Source organism: Orcinus orca, chromosome 8 (assembly GCF_937001465.1).
Source record: "Orcinus orca chromosome 8, mOrcOrc1.1, whole genome shotgun sequence".
Lineage (NCBI taxonomy): Eukaryota > Metazoa > Chordata > Mammalia > Artiodactyla > Delphinidae > Orcinus > Orcinus orca.
The window spans coordinates 4,903,625-4,927,111 of NC_064566.1; the positions used below are offsets into that span (position 1 = coordinate 4,903,625).

The 23,487-nt window shown below is 56.0% G+C and overlaps 1 protein-coding gene across 13 annotated transcripts in view; it reads right to left on the minus strand.

Moving 5' to 3' along the window:
• Positions 1-23,487, minus strand: part of LRP5 (LDL receptor related protein 5) — a 109,153-nt gene that overhangs the window by 73,563 nt on the left and 12,103 nt on the right. For all 13 annotated transcript variants that reach the window (XR_007478613.1, XR_007478614.1, XR_007478611.1 and 10 more), the window contains exons 2-3: positions 6,433-6,829; positions 601-798 (exon numbers count right to left, since the gene is read on the minus strand). Coding sequence is in view for 8 of the 13 variants with exons in the window: in XM_004278038.4 (XP_004278086.1) it covers positions 601-798; positions 6,433-6,829 (595 nt within the window). In the remaining 5 variants the exon portion in view is untranslated. The remainder of the gene's footprint in view (positions 1-600; positions 799-6,432; positions 6,830-23,487) is intronic.

Consider the following 23,487-nt stretch of genomic DNA (forward strand, 5'->3'; position numbering starts at 1 on the left):
TCACTTAGCAGCACGTTTTCAAGGCCCCTCCGTGGTGTGGCATCCACCCGTGCCTCACTCCTTGTTATGGCTGAGCACCACTCCATGGCACAGATATGCCACAATCCTGCTTATCCATCCGTCGCTCATCTGCTGGTGGACATTTCAGCTGTCTCTACCTTTTAGCTATTGTGGATGCTCCTGCGATGGATATTCGTGTACAAGTATTTACTTCGATACCAATGTTCAATTCTTTGGGGGCATAAACTTAGGAGCAGAATTGCTGGATCCTACGTTAATTCGATGCTCACACCCTGAGGAGCCATGAAATTGCTTTGGATGTAGGGCTCTTTAGCCTTTGCGATCCCACTTAGAATGAGCATTCTACATTTCGCTATAAAATAGATGCAGATGCCACCTCAGACCCTGCTCGGGTGGGATGTCAGACATGGTGTGTGCACTGTTATGGACCTCAGCTCTGAAAAGGCCTGCAGGCCTCAGGCCCCCAGGGTTTCAGGTCTGAGACCACTGGCCTGAGTTGGGAAGGATCAGCCAACGCCCAGCTGGGACTGGCCAGGGCCCCGTGGGGAAGGTGGGGGCCCAGAGCCAGGCGGAACTTACCGGAAGGAGCCGTCCAGGTTGGCGCGGTGGATGAAGCTGAGCTTGGCGTCCGCCCAGTACAGCTTCTGCTCCTCCAGGTCGATGGTCAGCCCGTTGGGCCAGTAAATGTCCGAGTCCACGATAACCTTCCGGGTGCTGCCATCCATCCCTGCCCGTTCGATCCGGGGTATCTCTCCCCAGTCTGTCCAGTACATGTACCTAACAAGGAGGACAGAAGCACGATGAGAAAAGCTCGTTTTTGTTTCGTTTTTGATTTCTGTCTATATGAATGCAAGCGTATGAAACAGAGTCAGTGAATTTGCCCTGAAATCTCACCCAATGTTCCGGGTCGAGGGTATCATTACTCCCGATTTGCTTTCTAAGCAGTAAGTAATATATTAATTTTTTCTTTTTTTTTGGCTGCACTGCTTGCAGGATCTTATTAGTTCCCCAACTAAGGATTAGAACCCAGGCCCTCGGCAGTGACAGCGCAGAATCCTAACCACTGGACCACCAGGGAATTCCGTGTAATATATTAATTTTTAATCAAAGTTGGATAATCAAATATACTTGTTTCCACTTGTTCTCATTTAGCAACATATTCTAGGTATCCTCTTCTTACTAGTCGAAACCCTCCTTGTTCTTTTAATGGCTATATAGTACGGTAAATTATTTAAGTGAAACCACTTTGAACGTTTGCGTTGCTTCTGAATTTTTGCTACTATGAAAACGCTGTAAATGAACTTCTAAAAGGCAATTAAAATATGTAAAATGGAATATTATTCAGTGCTAAGAAGAAATGAGCTATTAAGCCATGAAAAGACACGGAGGAACATTAAACGCATGTTACTAAGTGAAAGAAACCAACGTGAAAAGGCTACACATTCTATGGTTCCCGCATACGACACTGTTGAAGGTAAAACTATGGAGACAGAAAAAGATCAGGGGCTGCCAGGGACTGGGGAGGGATATGCACTGACGGAGCACAGAGGATCTGTAGGGCAGCAAAACGATTCTGTAGGATAATACAACCATGGATACGTGACATTGAATCTTTGTCAAAAGACAAAGGTTAAATGTACGTGGGTATACAGGAACTCTCTGTACCTTGCCCTCAATTTATCCGTGAGCCTAAAACTGCTTTAAAAAAATGAAGTCTGGGGCTTCCCTGGTGGCGCAGTGGTTGAGAGTCCGCCAGCCGATGCAGGGGACGCGGGTTCGTGCCCCGGTCCAGGAAGATCCCACATGCCGTGGAGCGGCTGGGCCCGTGAGCCATGGCCGCTGGGCCTGCGCGTCCGGAGCCTGTGCTCCGCAACGGGGGAGGCCACAACGGTGAGAGGCCCGTGTACCGCAAAAAAAAAAAAAAAAAAAAATGAAGTCTGTTAAAAACAACAATGCGTAGGTGAGGTATTCACTGAAACATACCAGTTATTCCTGGGTGGGTTGTGGGTGAGTCAGCTCTGCTGAACCATGTTCTTAGAGTTTCCAGCCAGAAACCACCGCCTCCTTAGAGGCTTCCTTATTTGATGTCCCTTCACATGAGCAGAGATAATAGGCAGGCATCTGGGCTGATGGGTTCAAACCCCACTACGGCCCAGATGTCCAGGCGGGGCGCCCTCTCAGCATGGCTCTTCAGTGGAGAGCAGAGGGAACCGCACCAGCCTTGAGGACATGAGTCCCTTGGGTTTCTGGCCCAGTCGGCTGGGGACAAGCCACGGGGCACAAGGGGTGGCAGACCTGTTTCACTTTACTTTGTCCACCGGTGTCTCTCCGCAGAGAAGGGGGACAGTGCCTGGATTTCCCTTTGAGGAACCCCGCCTCCACTCGAGGTTCATGAACCTCTCCAGGTGGTGTGTCTGCTCCCACACCCCCTCCTGGAGTGGGCACAGGTCAGTCCTGAGCAATCAACAAACCCCATTACCCTCAGCCTTAGTGGCCGCTTAGAGACAGGCAGATGGGAGTCGGCCTGCAAGGGGAGGGCAGGGGGCTCCTGGGAGCTACCTGTGCCCTCGTGGGAGGGTCTGCCAGGGAAGACAGCGCAAGCCCAGATGGGGAGAGGCGGGGCCGTGGGACACAGTGGGAGCGAAAACAGGCCACTTCTCAGACGCCCTAGTTGCTTGGGCCCACAGGCTTGCTTCCCTTCGAGCTGCTTCTATTACGGATCAAGTCCCCTCCCCGCACTCCCTCTCCACTCCCGCTCTCAGCCTCCACATCTTCAGAGGTAAAACTTCATGCCTTTCAGCAAAGCCTGAGCTGCCGTCCACCAGGGACCAGCAAAGTCATCAGGGACGTGGGGAGAACAGGCCCAGCCTTGCCCTTTGGTGGGGGTCTCTGTCCAGCAGGAGAGAGAAAATGACACGCACACAAGCTGCCACTCCCCCGAGATGGGAGCTCCGAAGGCCACCCCCATCCACGGGGCCGTGGGGCCTTCCCAGAGGGGTGTCACTTCGGAGCTGGCACTGTCGCCACCTGCTAGACGGGTGATGACAGATGATGATAATGAGCTCCTGGGGGCTTCACGTGCGGCGAGGGGCCAACCACACCCGGCCATCGTCACCAAGCTCCCCTGCTCTCCAGCCCCCATGGGGACAGAGAACTTGGCACACCTCTCCAACAAGCTCTCCACTCTGCTCTCCACTGAAGAAGTGACGCAGGGACTATTCCCATTGGACAGGTGAGAAAACCGAGGCTCCGGAAGGCTGCGCTGCCCCAGGTCACAAGCTCTGGGAGCACAACACGGTTCTCCGGTTGAGGTCAGAGCCTGGCCGCTGTCTGACCCACCCCCCAGCCTGGGGTGGTGGCGAACTTCTCCGGGCACCCGAGGCTCTCAGCAAAGGCTCCCGCCGGCCTGGTGCAGGCACCTTTCTCTCCCTGTGCTTTTCCCACCCCCAGCAGCCTGGAAAGAGCCCAGCCCTCCCACCGGCTGCCCAGAAGGTGTCAGGAGAATCAGTCTCAGAGCCATCCACTCACATGCTCCTGAACGCTCCTTGGTGGCCAACGGGAAAGGCCGGAAAATGTGCAGGCTCAGGACCTCCGCGAGGAGCATAATTCACATTCCTTCCCCCGGGTTTCATAACAGAGGCCCGGCTGGTTTCCTTAAATGGGGAATTTGCGAGCCACCCTGTTCCCAGAGCCCAGCTGGCGTGGATGTGCTCGTGCAGAGCCTTCAACGCTGCCACAGGCCCAGCCTAGCTCCACGGAGGAAAATCAACTCCTGAAGCAAAGCCCTGCAGCCTGGTCTCAGCGCGCAGAGGGCAGAGGCTGGCTGCGGTTGTGGTTGTGTGTTATTTTAGGGAAGGGCCATTTTGCATCTTAAAGAGGGGGTTGGGTTTCAGCCCGGCTTTAACTCGAGACCCAGGAGCCACTGCAGCCCCTCATGGGCTGGGACAGGCCCGGGCCACCCCCCAGCACTGGGCTGATGTCTTCCCGGCCCCGGGTCCTCAGGGCCAGAGAGTCCTCCCTGGAGCCCGCTCTGCTGCCCAAGTGGGCACCTGGTGCTGGGAGCGGAGGTGCCTCCCCAGCCTCGCCGGGACACCTGCCCTTTGCCACCTGTGCTGCTGAACCTGACCAAGTCCAGGCCCTGGGGTCTGTGGTCCTCCTGGCTATGGGGCTGTTGGTCACGTGCACCCTGAGGTTGACGTTCAGACTGAGAACCTTCCTTCCTGATGACGTAGCAGGGGCAGTATCTCCTCATCTAAGGAGGGACCCTAGTTGTGAGGCAGAAAGGCTGCATCACGAGAGGACAGACACACGGAGACAACAGAGGTTCCAACAGGGCCAGGAGGAGGCAGTGATGCTCCCTGCAGACACGAGTGTGTGGCCAGGACAGAGAATGAAGCCCCCTGTCCCCGCTCTCAGGACTCAGCCTGAACTCATGGCAAGGACCACCGCCAGGCCAGTGTTCGGCAGAGTGGGGCGCTGCCCATGGTGCCTATGCACTGGCCTGGAGTCCTTCCCTCCTGGGCAACGGTGTCTAAGGGGATGGAGCGGACACTGCTAACCTCGATCACACCACAGACGAAGCTGGGACCAGAGTCCAGGGTTCTCACCGCCATTCAATCTGGTGAGTGGGACACTTAGCACCACCACTTCGCTCCGTCACGCATCAGACACATCACTGGGGCGGCGGGAGATGTGGGGGAGAGGCTGGGGCCTCAGATATCCTGCCCAGGGCATCAACACCAAAGTCAACTCTACCTCAGGGGCAGGTGTGTGATCCCAGCAGGATCTGGGGGAAGAATTCAGAGGCAAGATCAGAAAAGATTTCAAACATTTAGTAAGAAAAGACAGGGCCAGAGATGGACCAACTCCTAGGGATGCTACAGGCAAAGCCAGACTAGGTGTGAGCATGAAGACGACTGCTCCCAACCAAGTACCAAGCACCTCCTCACTGAGCACTTCCCAACCAAGTACCAAGCACCTCCCAACTGAGCACTTCCCAACCAAGTACCAAGCACCTCCCAACTGAGCATCTCCTAACCAAGTACCAAGCACCTCCCAACTGAGCACTTCCCAACTAAGTACTAAGCACCTCCCAACTGAGCACTTCCCAACCAAGTACCAAACACCTCCCAACTGAGCACTTCCCAACCAAGCACCAAGCACCTCCCAACCGAGCACTTCCCAACCAAGTACCAAGCACCTCCCAACTGAGCACTTCCCAACTAAGTACTAAGCACCTCCCAATGGAGCTCACACACACACACAAACACTCAGCTTTTAAACCAGCAGCTCCAGAAGGCTCCAGCTATTCCGACATCAGAAGCCAGTCTAGTGTGCTTTCTCAGTCAACACGCCGAGAAGGCCCCCGTAAGGAGGTTTACTTGGCCACCAAAGCGCCCCCTCACCCAGGGTGCTCCCCGAGCTACCCACGCACCTGCACTGGCAGGACAGGCCTCTGCCTCCCAAACCTCATTCCACCCACCCCAGGGTGGGCTGAGAGGTCCTTCCAGCCTGGGCTGCAGGCAGTGCGGCCAGTGTCACCACCCCTCCAGGGCAGGGGAGGGCACTGCCAGGGGCAACAGCAAGTCAGGGGCATCAGGACCAGAACCCAGAGTCCTACGGTGTTTCTGTTCCAGATGCCCAACAGCCGTTTCTGACACATGAACAGCAGAGGAGTGGGCAGACCCAGCAGTGGGTCAAGCACGGCCAGGAGGCAGGTGCCTAGCTTGATGCAGCCTGGCTAAGAGTGTGTCCTTCCCAGGCGGCAGGAAGAGGGAATAGAGGGCCGAGGGATGACCGAACGAACAGCTACCGTTCATGAAAGTCTGCAATGAGCCTGGCCTGGCTGGGCAGCTCGGTCATCTCCCCACAATCTCTCCATCCCAGCCTTCAACTCTGCACATGTTCTTAGCTTTGCCGCCACTCACAAAACCCCACCTGGAACTCATGGCTGGGCCCTGAGCCTTCGTAGGTCACGTGAGCTCAGCCAGACTGGGAGGCAGGGGGAAGCAGAGGGCTTCCAGAAGACACCAGAGAAACCATCTGCAGCAAGTTCCCCTTCTGGACAAGGAGTTTCACTTTTTCCCCCCGTTTTCAGCTGATGCAGTCATAAAGGAAGTGAAAGGTGTGAGTTCTACCTGTCAGAGCGCTCGCACCTCCTCGGACACCGTCACACACACATCTGGGACGTTTAGTGATTCGAATCCACGGCCAAGCAGAGGCAGCGAGTTTAAAAAAACCCACAACACAGGGTATCACGGGGAAATGGTTCTCAACAGCAACAAATTCTGAAAGCGAACCCATTTAAGACTGCCGCATTTTCTCTAAAAAAGGTACGTGGGCTCAAGTAAGTTCAAGAGAGAAATCACGACCCCACCCACTCGCACCAGGGAGCAGAGGCACTGGGTTTACCCGTGAGCGGGGTCCAAGGCGATGGCCCGCGGCTGGTCCAGGTCCTGCCAGAAGAGGACCTTCCGGGACGTCCCATTGAGATTGGCCACCTCGATGCGATTGGTCTCCGAGTCCGTCCAGTACAGCTTCTTGCCGACCCAGTCACAGGCCAGGCCGTCGGGCGACACCAGGCCGGAGATGACCACGTTCTGCACGGCAGCCCCCGTCTGGTTCAGGTAGGTCTGCTTGATGGCCTCCTCGCTCACATCCGTCCAGTACACGGCTCCCTTGGAGAACTGGAAATCCACCGCAGCCGCATCCTCCAGGCCGCTGACCACAATGGTGGACTCCAACTTGACTCCGCCGGCGTCCACCAGCCGTACGTCCCGGCGGTTGGCAAACAGGAGGAGCGGCGAGGCTGTGGGGGTAGAAGCAAACCGTGAGGACCGCAGGCTGAGCCGCAGGCCGCACAGACCAGGACGGGGGGCTAGGTGCCTGGACCCCGCCCGGCCCGTGCCCGAGGCTCCCGGTTCCTTCCTTCCATCCCCAGCCACTGCCGGGAAGGCACCTGGGCGGGCCCAGCCACCCATGCAGAGGCTCTTTCAACGCAGCAGACGGCGCTGCAGTTCCTGAAATCACCGTGTGTCCCACCCAGGCCCCTCCTCTGCAGGGTAGGAGGACGCGCGGAGGGTTCGAGGTCAGGACCGTCTCCGGGGCTCCACCACTCCCACCACCACCATCATTATGTCACGTCTACAGTTCTTTGTGGCAGCAGGGACACGGCAAAGATCAAACACAGGGGTGTAACAACTACATCCGAGCTGGGCATCCTGACCTCTTGCGAGGAGGAGATGGCCACCAAAGAACTTCTGTCCCTAATCTCACCCCTCCCTGCCCCAGGCAGGTACAGACAGGTGATAAAGAGTGAGCATCCTCACAGGCTGACGGCTCTTTGAAGGTCACTCACGGCACACAGAGTTGGGCAGGCTCCTCTCTGGGCCCCCTGGGCTCTCGGCACACAGGCCTGGGCTGTGGGTGACAGTTCACCCATTTTACAGAAGGGTAAGACAAGGCTTTGAGAGGAACCAAGTTCAACAGCACACCAGGTGCCACACTCTGGAACAGGCATCGTGTGCTCGCTGCACAGGTGTATCTAGTTTGTAAAAAGGCATCACATTTCTGTGTATACGCACTTCAGTAAAAAGGTTTTTTTAATTAAAAATGGAAGTTTCCCTGTTTTCCCAGCTGCTACAATATGCTGAGGGTCCCAGTGGACCCTGCACTCCAGGATGGCTTGTCTGCCCGTCTAAGAACGCCCTGCCCTGCCCAGGGCCAGCCCACAGCAGCTGCTCTATAAATACATTTCACCCACCCCACTAGCATCCTAGCATCCTAATTTCAAGACAGTGAGTCACCTCTGCTCTGTGAGAGGTGAGAAGGGAAAGGGCGGGGTGCCCAGAAGGGTCTGGGTCCCCACTGTCAGCCAGAGGTTCCACAGAGCAGAGTGGCAGTGACACACACCACCGGAGGCGCTGCCGGCAGTCAGGTGCCTTCCGAGGGTCAGAGGCCGGCCGGTCGGAGGACGGTGGGCAAGGGGGTGATACCCAGGATGAGGGAGGGTCCAGACCTTCAGAGGAGGAAGAATCGTACAGACCAGAGGCAGAGGGCCTTCGCAGGAAGAGTCGTGTGGGATCTGGAGGCCCGTGGACAGAGGCAGAAAAGCTGCTGCAGACACCCCACAGCACATGCAGGGCAACGGGTGCCCCCAGAGCACCTGCCCATTCATCGTCACCAGGGCCCCGCCGGCCACTGGAGCACAGACGACCAGTAATCCCACCTCGCCTGCGAGGTTCACCGTGCCCGGCCTCCTGAGATTCCTCCCCTCTCATCCGGCGAAGGCAGGACTGGCCCGGGTGGTTCCTAACCTCGGGGGTCACAGAGCCCTCTGATAAGCTGACCCTCTCCCCAGAAGCAGACACAGGCATGCACACCAAAGCCCTGTGACGTTCCCCCACCAGGATGGACCCAGCTCCCGCCTGAGAACCCCTCGCGAAGGCCAGCAGGGAGGATGCTGGCTTCACTCTTCTCTAAACTAGCACCTCTGGACGACAGTGCAAGGGACCATCTCAGGAGGAGGCAAGCTCCCCGCGGCCACAGGTATTCCATTGGGAGTTGGTGGCCACAGGTGAGGGACGAAACTCACCCAGCATCAGCATCAAGAGATGGATGGCCCCGCAGACAGCAGTCTCCAATCAGAGGCGTTCCGGCCCCCAGGGGAAGCGCTTTGGAGGGAGGTACCCACGGGGCGAGTCGCCAGTCCCAGCTGTTGGCCAGACACCCAGTAAGTTAACCCTTCCCCGCAGCCGAAGTCCCAGAGGCCAGGGAGCCTGGGCTGGGGGAGAATCAGGAGGCGGGAGCCCTGGAAGCTGCCCCCGCACAAAAAATCCTAATTCTGCTCTGCTCTTTCTCCCCAAACTGGAAAGACCACATTTTCCCCGCAGTTTACACTCTGGGCAGTTCAGGTGCACCCTTCAAAGGCCACAGGTGATGGGGGGTGGATTTCAATTTCCTGTGCTTTTCCCAAACTGAGACTCCTAGGAGGGCCAGGGCGGGCAGGCTCTCTCCAGGAGAAGCCACTCCTGCTTCGAAGACATCTAGAAACTACCACACACTCAATTCCTAAGTTTGAAGAGACACCCACTTCACTCTCCGGTTACCCTGGGGACTCATGGCGATGGGGGCCTCTTGTGGGGGGCTGCCCCCCCAGCTGGCACCTACCCTCCCAGTGCCCCTCCTAGGGCTTGGGGAGCCCCGGCTGATGCGGCCCCAAGCCTACCAGGGGCCACGGGTACCCTGGCTCATCTGGGAGATGTGGCCGCCTGGGGCCCCTCCTTCCCCACGGGAGGAGGGAGGCTGGGGAGGCGGGCAGGATTAGAGTGGCCAGCTGAGGGGCTGGCGTCGGGACAGGCCATCCTGAGGAGTGATGCACTGGGCTGAGACCGCGACAGAGCCAGCCAGTGGGCAGGCAGCGGGGTGTCGCGTAGCACATGCCAGCCTGGCTGGGACACGCAACCGAACCCAGAACCCACCCTCGTGTCCTGTATGACGTGGGGGGAAAAGACAACAGGCGACCCACATGATGGGTAAGGCGATGTCAGTTATGCCTCACAACATCGATGCTGCGGTTTGCAAAACAGAGCAGGGTAAAGGATTGGGGAGTGGGGTCTGCCGTTTCACGTAAGATGGTCAGGGTGGCCTCGCTGAGAAAGTGACACCTGGGCAAAGACTTGAAGGGGGCAGCGAGAAAGGGCCAGATGGAGGGCATCCTGGCAGAGGGGATGACCAGTGCAAAGGTCCTGGGGCGAAGCACGCAGGAAGCGGCAGATGGTCCTCTGTGCTCCTTCCCGAGGTGACACGCCCACGGGCCCAAGACCCTGTAGGTCAAGGGGTTCAGGTGTGTATCTCCCAGGTGAGGAGACTGCAGCTCTTGGAAGGGTGCTTTGACCTGCCCCAGGTTACTCCAGGGATGATCTCTTGACCAGTGGCCCAAGCTTTTGGGGCAGTGAGGAGAAGAAACAAGCAGTGTGAGGAGGGAGAGGAGTGCAGGGCAGAGGGGCTGAGAGCTGGACCGGCAGCCCAGCCGCCACCGCACCCCAGGACTCACGCGGGGTCACCTGGCCACCGCAGATGCGGGAACAGCCCTTTTAGGAAATACCGCGGTATCTGGTATTAAGGACCATAAAACGTTTAAACCCTCTCCCTAGAGACGGGCCCCACAGGACCTTATCCCAAGGAACACCTGAAGGAAGGAAAAGGTCCTAGACACAATATTCGCTGCAGCCTTCCTTATAATAAGAAAAATAAACAAATAAAAAATCTCCAACATTGGGGTACCTAGTCTGTTCTCTCAGTAGAAAGTTGTGTCCGTTAAAGTAGTAAGAAAATGACTGCAGTGACACCAGAAAATGTGTAAGAAACGTTAAGTCAACACACAACGTAGCTATAAACCCCGATCTGTACTAGAATTGCGTGTATGAGAAGGTGCTAGGTGGGGATGAAGATTGAAGAAAGGACTGCATGATGAAAGATGACTTTGTTAAGCCTCTGGATAACTATCTTGAAATGCTTTAACCCCAGGTTCCATTTACGTTGCTATGACATTCTCTGTGCAAGTTCTTTTTTTTCAGGACCACGTATCACAAGGGTACACAGACCGGGTCGCCCCCCCCACGCCAAGTGAGCAGCCTGGAGCCAGCTCAGGGGCACGGCTCAGATCTGGGCCTCTCTGAGCTCAACGTCCTGTGAGATGGGGGTCCTCACTGCACCCCCACCTCAGAGACTGTGAGGCTTCAACAGAGCAATTCATACAAAGCCTCAGCCCGGTAGCAGCACATTTCAGGCACTCAGTGAACACCAGCCGGGGCAGCACCTGTGCTTGTAGTTCATTAAGAGTTTCTTTCATCCAGTCCCGGGCCGGTCCTGCTACACAGGAAAGCACGTCAGCTCAGACTCTCATTCAAACCCCAGCCTGGCCTCCAGCTGCGAGATTTGGGGCCAGACTTTTTATCTCTGCTCTGAGCCTGTTTCCTCATCCATCCAGCAGGAAATGGTAACGACTTAAAAGGCGCCGCTGGCTGCTGTGGGGCTGCAGTGCAGAGCACCCGGCAGGTCCTCAAAAAGTTACCTGTCGAGGGGCTTCCCTGGTGGCGCAGTGGTTAAGAATCCGCCTGCCGATGCAGGGAACACGGGTTCAATCCCTGGTCTGGGAAGATCCCGCACGCTGCGGAGCAACTAAGCCCATGCGCCACAACTAGTAAGCCTGAGCTCTAGAGCCTGTGCGCCACAACTACTGAGCCCGTGAGCCACAACTACTGACCCCGCGAGCCACAACTACTGAGCCCACGGCCTAAAGCCCGCGCTCCGCACCGAGAGAAGCCAACACAATGAGAAGCCCGTGCACCGCAACGAAGAGTAGCCGCCGCTCACCACAACTAGAGAAAGCCCATGCAGCAAGACAGACCCAACGCAGCCAAAAATAATTAACTTTTTAAAAAGTTACCCATGAGCTACCACGTGACCCAGCAATTCCACTCCCAGGTGTGTACCCAAGAGAACTAAGAGGACTCAAATAAATACTTGTCCATGCATGGTCACAGCAGCACGATTCACAGTCGCCCAAAGGTAGAGGTAGCCCATATGTCCATCCATTGACAAATGGATAAACAAAACGTGCTCTATCCATACAATGAAATATAATTCAGCCGTAAAAAGCCGTGAAGGACCGACACAGGCTACAACATGGACGAGCCCTGAAAACATGGTGCTCCAGAAGAAGACAGACACAAAAGGCCACACAGCACAGGATTCCAGCCACATGAAATGCCCCAAACAGGCAAACCCACAAAGACAGACACACAGATTAATAGTGGCCAGGGCCTGGGGGGTGGGGGTGGGGGATGAGGCAAAACCGCTTAATGGGGACAGGGTTTCCTATAGGGGCAATGGAATGTTCTAGAACTAGATCGTGGTGGCTACCCAACATTGTGAATGCACTGAAGGCCAATGGATTATTCACTTTAAAATGGTTCATTTTACATTGCATACATTTCACCTCAATAGATACTTTCTCAAGGCACCATTGTACCCCAAGCCCACTGAATTCCCCCCGTGACCTTCTTCCCTCATCCTGGCTTCCCAATTGGCTGACTCAGGCAGGGATGACCCTTTCTGTGACCCTGGATTCACGCAGCCCCTTCTTGGCATGGCCCTCAGAACACCCACAGAGCTCTGTGGGTTCTCCGTGTTTCCCTGCCAGGGGACGGGGATAGACCACTCCCACCTATTTCTAGGGTAGGTATGCCGTTCCCAGCATCCTCGGCCCATCGGTGTCAGAAAAAGGCCACTCTTCCCCGTCCTGGCCCGGGTACCAGGACCCGTGATTAACGTGCAGTCCCTACCACAGTGGAATCAGGAGTCTGAAGATCCCAGTGCCAACAACCCCATTTTAACCCATGTAAGCATAGCCAGTATTTATATATAGAATTCATAGCAGATGTCTGGGCTTCCATTCCAATAGCCTGTATTTTACACTGTTCACATGGTTACACTAAACACAACCCAACTCACTGTAACCCAATCCTCTGCTACTACACCAAAATAAGCAACGTTTTTAGTACATGCCTTATTGATATTCACCAAGCGTTACATTGCTCATTGGAGCAGGCTGGAGGCTGGAGGCAAACTATGGGTTATGGGTCAGCAATGGTCCTTCGTCCCACACCAGCCCCACGGGGAAGGCCAAGAAGTGGAAGACAACGTGGGGTACATTCAGGGAGCCTACAGCGCAGTTGGGCAGGACACACATTATACACACACGCACACATGCGGTTAACCACCTAAGCAGGAAGAAAAGGCAGATGAGTGACATGGACAGGAGGTGCCTGGAGGAGAACAAGCTGTCTGGTGAAGCTGGCGGGCTCCCTGGAGGAGGGAGACATGAACGAGACTTAGCGAATGCCTAGCATGCGGAGGTCCGACCCCGAGATGCAGCTATGTGCTCAAGGCAATGAATTCTACCCACAGTAACTTTCCTGACGCCTAACGGCTCTGGGTGGCTTCTAGCTTGGGCTTCTCCAACTGGGCACTCGCCACCCCTCCTTCGCACTTGCTCACACCTGCATCCCCAGGGGCAGGAGCTCCTCCTCCAGCTGTGCCCGCGTCTGCTTCCACGTGCCCTCTGTTCTCTACTTGCCCAGCCCTGCACCACACCACGTGCTGAGCAGGCTTTCTAACCAGCCCCGACTGCCGGAAGGGGCAGTCCCTCCTAATTCATGTCCTTTAGAAAGTCCCGGCTGCCCTGGGTCCACTACATCCCCTTACACATTTTACAACCAGCTCCCCAAGTTCCATAAAATCCGTGTTGGGATTTTTCATGGCATGGCTTTTAAAGTTTTTACGATATGAAAAAAGCAAAAATGTCAGAGCTTAGCTGGCAGGACAGAGAGACAGACGATGATGCTCATGACACTGTTGTCTGTGGTGGTGAAAGCCTGGGTTTACTAGTTTATTCAATTATGGGGGGAGATGGATGGGGGTGGTGGTTGTACAACACATGAATATCCTTCATGCTACCGAACTGGACACTTTAAAATGGCTAAGAGGGTAAATTTTAAGTTATGTGTATTTTAACACTATTCAAAATAATAACATAAATAAAACCTGATGGTCTAGTAATACTGTAGATTATAAGCTACTAAAAAGAATGGCTCAGAACTACAGCTACAGCCTTCATTCAGGATTTTTTATTTTACACGTTGGCTGGTCATTAAAGCATGTCTACTATGTACTATGTATTTACTAATTGAAGCCAGTGTAGACTCATCTATACCTATTTCGTGAAATGGGTTAAGATCTAATATTCCCATTTACTTTGATGTTCAAATGTTTCCTACGTTTGGACGGTGAGAGTCCCTTTGCATTGGCTCTTGGGTCCCCCTGACACGTCCCCACCATCGCTTGAGGATTTCTTTACTTTCTTTCTGGGACAGTGACATGCTCCAGGCTCATGTGTATCTCTCCCTGCCTCAGCTGGAGAATCGGCCCTTTCTCGAGAAGCTCTGCTTCCTTTGAGTGGAGAGTGATCCTTAGAAGCCAAGACCTGGGTGCTGGGTGTGCTCACTGCTTCTGGGCCTTCTCAGCATACGGAGCTGGGGAACATACACACGGTCCCTCCTCCTTATTCACAGATGCCAGCCTGGAGAGTCGCCCACTGGCTCAGATTTATTTATAACCCCATCGATGCCCAGAGGCTTTCCGATCATTCCTGGACGTGCACATGCACAGAGAGGGGCGGAAAAACAGTCACCTGATACGCCAGCCCCCAGCCAGGGTGGCACAGGCGAGCTCTGCCCTGCCGTCTCAGCTCACACTGTAAACGTGCGTCCTCTCCAGTCGTTAGTGCCACATCGTTGGCATTTTCTGTGCTTTCTGTGGGTGATTTCACTGTTGAAAACGGCCCCAGGCACAGGGCTGAGGGGCTGTTGGTGTGCAGGGTGGCTGCAGCGTGGTGTACGCACAGAGGAAATGGGTGTTAGATGAGCTTACAGCATTACTGGTCATGGGTCAGTGTGAATGAACCAACAATACCTATTAAATCAGGTGTCTTTAAACAGAAACACACGTCCAACAAGGCTGCGTGTCGATCGGCAGATGAAAATGTGACCGGAAGCTCTGGGGGGGAACCCAAGCCTGTATCTCCCCCAGGACCAGTGGTTCAGAATTCACTCATTCAGTGTTTGCGGTGGCTTTATACACCAGAACTACTGTGAATAACGAAAACCCACTGTATATGTATGTACGCACATTCCTACATACACACCCATAACATTTCTCTATTTCTCTGTGTGTGTGTGTGTGTGTACACGTGGTAAAAATTCATGACTTCATGGCTGTCCTTGCAATGTTAAACCTTTCCTCGGGGTACTTTCTAGTCTCCCCTCTTTCTACGTTTGTCAGTACGCTCTCCAAAGTGGAAACGTGGCTTTTGTGATTGTCAATATATTTACTTACCTGCTCAGTATCACCAACTCCCAACCACTCCCATAAGCTCTGCTGGCCTCCCTTGCATCAACCTCCCCCAGCCCATGTCACCAGCCGCACCTCTACGTGGCACCCCACCATGACCTCACATCCTCAAATGCCAGGCACCAACATTTCTGCACCGGGAAGGGAAGGGAAGTGCACTCCTGGGAACCGTGCTGAATCTCTACATCATGGAGGGAAAACTGACATTTCTACGATATTGTCTTCCTATCCACGACCATTTATTTAGGTCTTCTTTAGCGTCCCCGTAAAATTTTGTTATTTTTTTTTTTTGGCATACATTCTGGCACATTATTTCCTCAATATACCCCCAGGTGCTTCATATAAAATTCAAAGCGTTAAAAAAAAAATGAAACTAGCATGACTGTAACAGAGAGAGACTGCCAAGTTCCCGTGAACCTTATGATAAAACAGGAAACTTCAAAGACACTTGGGTTGGGATGGGGACAAAGCCCCCCCATTCCCCAGGCGGGAAAGCTCCACGTCCCCTCTAAGAGGAAACGGGTGAAAAGCACTGATCTGGCTAAAACGATGGGAACCAAGGAGAAACCTGTGCGGTCCCCCAAAGTGCAAGCGAACGAGCCTCCCCAGCTCCGAGCACAGAAAAGCTCCGTCCCTCCCCTCCAAGCGCAATGACAGAACCACACGCGGCTTGGCCCAGAATGAGGCTCGGAGACCTTAAAATGGCTGGAAATAGTCACTGCTGTACCATTAGTAGCATCTCAGCAAAATCACACCTCGGTGTCTCACGGAACTTTCGTAATTAAGGGAGAAGCAATACTAAAAATCCAAGCTCACTTTAATGTGGGAAGTTCCTCGAAGCCGAGGGCCCCCCGCCCCACACTTCCGTCCCTGCCCTCAGCTCCCGGGAGGCCCTCGCCACCTGTGCTGCTCTCACAGCGGGGGCAGCGGCCACGGCAGCCCTCGTGCAGCTACAGCGACCACAATTCCGGCCACAGAGCCCCGTGTTTGATCTCAGGCTTCGACCCAACTGAGATAGGCTCTTTTTGGTGACACCATCCTGCAGTGGTCTAAATGTTCCAAAGGACAGACTTGACATTTACAACAATAATAAAATCTTGGGTTTCCTTTAACTGAACAGATGTTCTGCCTTTTACGGAAAGCTCAGCAAACTCAAACTTGTAGGCCTGAAAGGGTTGAGCCCGAGTGATGAATCTCTGATAACATCTCCGAACGCCCGGGAATGATTCTACTCCCCAGTTTCCACCTCGGCTGAGTTATCACAGCCCCCACCCAGCCATCTCAGAACCCACTGAGCCAGGGAATATCCCCAAATTCCTCTCTCTGTCCCCCCACCATGGCCTCAGGCACCCAGGCTCCCCTGCACGGACCCCACCCTCTCCACCCCCAAGCCTTTCACCGCCCCCACTCCCACCAAACCCTCCCTGGTGGCTATGCCTGGCCCAGATGAAAGCCTGGGTCCTCCGGGAGCCCTCCCAGCCTGCCCCGCTTCCCCGAGGGTGTTGTGTGTACCCTCACCAGGCGGGCCACACCCCACTCCCCAGGGCAGGGATGGGGGTGTCACCCACACAGCCCCATGCAGAACAGGGCTGGCTGCCAAAGGGGCCGTGGTCCACCCTTCCCATTCCAGGTGCTTTTTTTTAAATTTACTCATTCATTCATTCATTCATTCGGCTGCACGGGGTCTCAGTCGTGGCACGTGGGATCTTTCGTGTGCGGGATCTTCGTTGCAGTACGTGGGCTCTTTAGCTGCAGACCGCGGGCTCTTAGTTGCGGCATACATGTGGGATCTAGTTCCCTGACCAGGGATGGAACCCGGGCCCCCTATACTGGGAGCGTGGAGTCTTAACCACTGTGCCACCCGGGAAGTCTCCAGGCGCTGTCTTGATGATGATCGATTGAGTTGCTGCCATTCGCATACAAGTAATGAAGAAACGCCAGATTTCGCTCCAAATCTGTAGCAGATGTCGCCACGACTGGCAGACAACTGTAAACCATTCTGAAGGACAGCCTGCCTTTTCCCAAACCAAGGCTGCTCGGGTTATAAAGAGCTTTTATCACGACCACAGGGGTGGGGGCGTTCGGAACAGACACAACTAGAACGTGGCTCCCGGGGCCGGGCACACGGGTGAGGGCTGGGAAGGAGCTCGAGGAAACTTCCGGAACACTGGAAGTCCTACGCTCGACCCGGGCTGACAGGTGAGCTGTGGATTCACCAACCTGCTTTCCTAAGGTCTGTGCACATGGCTGGGTGCGGGACAAAGGCCACCCCCCACCCCCATCCCAGCCCAGCCATGTGGTCTCACCCTGCTCCCCGCACTCAGCCCACACTTGCCCGGCTCCCAGTGCCTCCCCACCTGCCTCCCCACCCCACCCCACCCCCGTCCGCACGTTCCCCCCCACCACCCCGACCCTCAGCCAGGCCCAGGCTCCCAACTCAGCTTGGAGACAATCCTCTCCCTTCCAGCTCAGTCACCCCCATTTCTGATGTTCCCCAGCCCCCATCCCAGTCTCTCTAATACATACATACACACACACACACACACACACACACATGCACGCACGCACGCACGCACGCACGCACACGCGCGCACTCAACCTATAGGAAGGTGGTAATTAACCCAGAGGCCCCCGGCAAGCTTCCCGAGCAGGGTCCACATTTCAAAGGTCAGGGAAGCAGGGACCACATTTCAAAGGTCAGGGAAGCAGGTGAACAGGAAACGGTCGGGGGGCAGGTTTGGGGGGGCGGGGTGGAGCAGGAAAGAAGAACTCAGCTGCAAAAGATAAAAAGAAAATGAGGTCGTTTGTTTCCGACACCTTAGAGCACAAAGAACCTTAGGACGCGGGCCTCCCGGGCTTCAGGAAACAGGGAGATGGGCTGGGGGGCTGTCCCCTGCACAGGGGGCTATGGCCCTGACACGGGGCCACTCAGGCCCCAGGGCAGGCAGGAGGGCACACTGGCCATGCTGAGGACAGGACCGAACCTCCGTTCTGGGAAGAGCCTGGGCTTGGTAGCTACTGGAAGATCTGGGGGACAAAGGGTCAGAACCTGATCCAGGTCCAGTGCCTGCAGAGGGACCCCTGGGTGTCAGTCAGGGCAGCCAACTGCCCCCAAGGGCTACCCTGAGGGTCCCGACCCAGCTGACCTGGCCCGTTCCAGGAATGACCGTGTGGCCCTAATTCCCACCCAGCAAAGGGTCACCCCCAGCCCAGGGTCACCCCAGGGATGATATCAGATTGTCACCGAGCCCCCCACCTTGCAAGTGGTAACCACCAGCGCCCAGCCCCCAGCCCAACACCCACGGGGGACCACAGACTCAAGGGGGCCAGGCAGAGGAAGAAATGCCTGCTGTGTGGTCCCCACCCTCTACCTTTGCCCAACTTACCCTCATGACCCCCTGCTGAGGGAGGAGCTAGCTTATCTACCTTTTTTAGCAGATAAGGTGTCCAAAGCACAGGGGTCACCAAGGTCACATAGCAAGGCCACACAGCATGCAGTTGGCAGGGGTGGGGGTGGAGCCCCGATCCTGCGCCGGGCTTCTCCCTCCACCACCTCCCCTGCCCCAAAACCCTATGGACTCCAGACTAAATCTGTGTGAGGGGACAAAGCCCCAAAGCAACAACAAGTACCTCCAGGAACATTTATGTTCCTCACACAAAATCCCTCGATGAGAACGGCCGGGAGCTTACTCTGACCTTAAGACTCAAACAGGACGCTGGGTCATCCCACACGGTCCTCGGAGAGAGAGAGGGCCGCCATGCAGAGGTGACAGCTTGAAGAAGCCACCCCAAAGCGAGGGTGACTGTGAAAAGCAGTGCCGGCGATGCCGTGTGTCACTCTGGGCACAACCCAGCTCGCAGGACAGTCAGCGCCCTCTCTCCCCAACCTGTCAAGGCTGCCTAGGCAGAGGGGGACACAGGGGCACGTGACCACCAGTCTCAAGGCTCTGAGAAGTCCCGCAGTGAGAAACCTAGTTCACTTCCTAAGCCCCAGGACTCCCCAGATGTATCTGATCACAAGTAGTGTCTACCCTTGGCCCAGGGGATACGTTCTGAAAAACCTGGGGTCCTAGGATGTTGGTGATCTCAGCTCCGCACCCTCACTTTCCACCCCGCGGTTGCCTCCCCCGCCTTTCACGGACAAGGAGGCTGATGGCCACCGAGATCCGGGGCTCCCTGGGGGGGGGGCCTCACTCACCCCCCACGTGCAGCTGCCACGAGGAGCCCCTCCGGCTGTGGCCGGTGGCTGCCAGCCTAGGTGGGGGGGCTTCCTCCATCCGGTTACGAGGAAATCGCTTACAACACACCACCCGGGACACAGACGACCCAACAGTCTCCAAGGCATCGGTCCACCCTCCACGACCAACGCAGCACAGAACCGGTGACCCAACTGACTGGGACCCCCAGGCCGAGTGTGCGCATCCGGCCCACAGGCCACCCAGAGCTGGTTCACAACTACTGTTTGGAGTCCAGTCCGAACACCAGTGAGGGGAGGACACATCCCACGCCAGGGCCAGTCAGCAGAGACAGATGGCCTTTCCCAAAACCGAGTCCATTACTGTAGCCCATCGGTGGTGGAAGCCGGGGTCTACGCAACACTGCACAGCGGAGATTTTCCTGCAAGGGAAAGCGCTTCTCCATGAAAGCCATTTCCCCCATAATTATGTTTTAATTGGGCAAATATATATATTCCCCTGCAGTGGCTGTGCAGGTGCAGATAGGGCTGGGGGGGCTGGGAGCAGAGGCCCAGGGGTCTGAGAGGGAAGGAAACAGGTGGTGAGGGCTCACCTCAGGCACCTCTGTCCCTCCCTCCCTCCCCTGCACCCACAAACACCCCGACACACACCCCCACACATGCACTCACTCTGCAAGCCCTAATTCAGCAACGGCGGGATGTTACCCACTCAGTGATACCTAGGACAAGTTTTCAGGGAATATGACATTTGATTTATGTCTGCCCATGTGCGTTCTCACTAATTAGGTTCAGGGCAGAGCAGGAAAAATATGTATTTCAGAGTCCCAGTTTGACTTGCCAGAAACCAGCCCATTCCTAACATTCTTATTTTCGACAAAATATAGCATTCTGATTACATACCATTTTGGTTCCATGGCTCCTGGCCTGCCAGGCTCCCGGGAGCGGCCCAAGGCCACGGCAAAGATGGAGAGACAGGTCTTGGGATGGGGACTGACTCGGGCCCTGGAGGATGACAACGCCTGTCCATTCTGGCAGAAGGCAAGTCAGTGGCTTTCAGCCGAAGGCCCGAGGCCCCAACCTAAACAGGCCCCAGGTGGCACCCCAGGTTTGTACAGGAGGCGGGCCACCCCGGAGAGGGGTTCTCACGGCACTGCCCCCTCCAGGCCTGTTTCCTTGTCAGCACCGAGGGCTCAGCGCCACGCTTGTTTAAATGCACTGTGGATCGTTAGCCAATTCAAACAGCAATGAAGAGGTGGGCGCTGGAGCCTCAGCCTGCCCCCTGCAGTCCCTGTATGACCCGGAGAGCTCCCCAGGCCCTCCTGGCCTCAGCTTCCTCACCTGTGTGATGGGGTCTGATGGCATCCCGCCCCCACAGAGGCCGGAAGGATTCAATGCGTCAATCGATGAACATCTCAGAACCTGCCTGGTGCACTGAGTTTCCAATAAATGTGAGCTATTTTGATCTATCACGTCTAGAGATGTCTATCTCGGGTGTTCTGAGGCAGGATGTATTGACCAAAAAATAAAGATTTTCGTTAAATGCAGGCCTCAAATACAGGGATCCATAGGGGTCGTTCTTAATGGAGACCAGCATCAGAACTGCCCTAAGTGCAAGCTTTCAGGGTCACTTAGCTGTCCTTGGGACTCAAGCAAGGAGGAACTTCTAAGGGTACCGTGTGTGCGCACACGTGTGTGTGTGTGTGAGCGCGCACATGCCTCCGTGTGGTTCACAGCTCCCCCAAGGAGCACACACACCCCGTGTCTCCAGTAACGAAGCGAGAGGCCAAGCAGCGGAGGAGGGCCTGAATCCCCTGGGCTCATGGTGATGCCCCACCTGGTTCTACCTGGCTCTCCAGCCAACTCTGCATCTGCACTGTGTCCTGGAGACCTGCCCTTGGCACAGGACTGGTATTGGATACAAGACAAAAAGAAGAGGAAAGGGGCCGGATCGATGCCTGGTAAGAGAGACAGTACCAAGTCCCAGGGTCCACAAACGCAATGCAGACACAAGAATTTAGTGCGAAGCCCACGCGGTTAACTCAAGGACTGGGGACAAAGGTGCAGGCTCCTGTGCCTCTAAGTCCCAACCCTCAAATCCCCCCCCACAAGCAAGCAGACCGCCCGGCCTCCAGCAGTCAGCCAGGGCCTCTCACCAGGCTGGCACAGACTGGTCATTTCCACCGAGGTGGGGGAAGGTGGGATCATCCCACCTCCCCCCATGCCCACTGGCAAGGAAGGCGACGTGTTCCCCGTGTGGTTACAGAGACCTCATTGTTCTGCCCCACAGAGAGGAAACTGGAGAGGTGAGCTCAGAATGCATTTTGGAATCAGCAGAAAAGAACATCTGGGAAAGGAAACACGCTTCAGAAACAAACATACCTTTGTACCAGCTTTTCTTTAAGTGTAGCAAAAAAATAATGATAATAAGGACGTGCCAAGTTGACCATCATTCACAAAATCTCCTTCTTTTGGGGCAAAATGGGGAGGCTCTGTTTTCCAATGATCTTCTGCTCCAGGAAAAAAGCCGCCACTTGGGTGCCAGGACCCAGAGACACCCCCAGGAGCCAACAGGACCTCGGGCTCAGGACACCTAGTCCCACAGACAGAAGGGGACAGACGAAAACCATCAGATAGAAGAAAACTCAAACCTCTTGCCCCCGGCCCCTGCTGAAGCTTCTCAGGACGCTGACATTCTCTGAGGAGCTGTCAGTTTTCAATTCCACATATTTATGTGAGTTTGTGGGCTGCCTGTGAAGTCCAGCGCCGAGGACCAGCACACTGATTATTTCTGGAACCAAGCTGGGCATCAGGTCTGGAGGTTCATAAGAACGTGAAGAAGCCCACGATTAGGGTTTCGCGGGGCCCCAGCTGAGCTCGTGCAGCGCGCTGGGGACCCTGCAGACAGGTAGGCAAAGACGGAGCAGGTTTCACCAAAGAGAAAACCTGGAGGAGCCCCCCTCCTCCCCTCCCCCAGCCCCTCGCTCAGTCCCTGGGCCTGGATGCCTCTCACTTCCCCACATCTGACCACAGCACGTGAGTCAGTCACACCTGATGTCACCTGGTCCTCATAGGAGGTGGGGCTGCCATCACCCCATTTTATGGACCAGGAGAGTGAGGCACAAGGTGACCAAAGTCACACTCAGCCAATCAACGACGAGAGATCAAAGCGCTCAGGTTCTTTCCACACTTGAAATCCGTTCGTTTTACCTCATGGGGCCATTGAATGACCCCAGGACTCTCTGCAAAAGGGCTAGACACCGGGGCAGCATCCAGACAGGGGGAGACCGCCCCCTGAGGCACTGCCGTGACCGTCCCAGGAGGATCGCGGCCCCTCGGCCTCTGTCTGGGTCCCCTCGTGTGTCCCAGGACAACCCCTCTGTCCTCGGGCAGCACAGATGCGTGCTGCAGCCCGATGCTCCTTGCCCCTCCTTCTCAGGCAGAGGGAGCAGGGCCCAGAGAGCGGGACACTGCTCCGGAGGGCGAGCCCGAACCGGCTGGTGGCCAACAGCGCCTCCTGCTTCTCTCTGGGGCTCCCACCCCGGGTTCCCACCTGCCGGGGTGGGCAGGGAAGACAATCGTTCCTGTGCACCCATCTGTAGCCACCCAACAACCCAAGAGCCCAAGTCCACGCTCCCTCCCCGCCCCGAACCCTCCTCACAAGGACCACCTGGGCTCTGGGGGGCCTCAGGGGTTCTAAGCGTGGAGCTACGTGTCTCCTGCATGATAAAGCCTTGAGTCTGGGGGTGGAGGAAGGGGGTGCGTCCCATCACTGGGTCACTCCACAAACTCATGTTGCCCCTCAGCTTCATCAGTGACCACGGAGATGAGGCTGACCTCCCTGCCTCCAGAGCTGGTCGGAGGAGTGGAGCAATAGCCCTCCAGAAGGTAAACATTTCAGGGAGAGAGGCCTCCATGCTTTCTCGCAAGGGAGACCGATCCAGAGGAAGACGGGGTCCAGATGGCACCTCCGGGGAGCAGGCGCGGGAAGGAAGGCCCTTCACAGCCCTCACCGGTACAGTCACCGCTGGCCGGGGCCAGCCATGAGGACGGAGCCCCTGCCTGCCTGTGCTCATCCGGCTCCCAGGGGCCTGGTTCTGTGCCGGGCACACGGGCCAGAGGCTTAAATTACTCCTGGGCCAGAGGCAACGGCAGAGTCAGGAGAGCCGGGAGCCTCCCAGGTCAAGGAGGAGGCTGGTCCCACCTGAGCAGGTGCAGAGGGCAGGTACGGAGGGAGGGCGGGGGGCTCAGGGCCGCACAGGAGCAGCGGCTCCACCCTGAAGGTAAAGGGCGCTGACCGT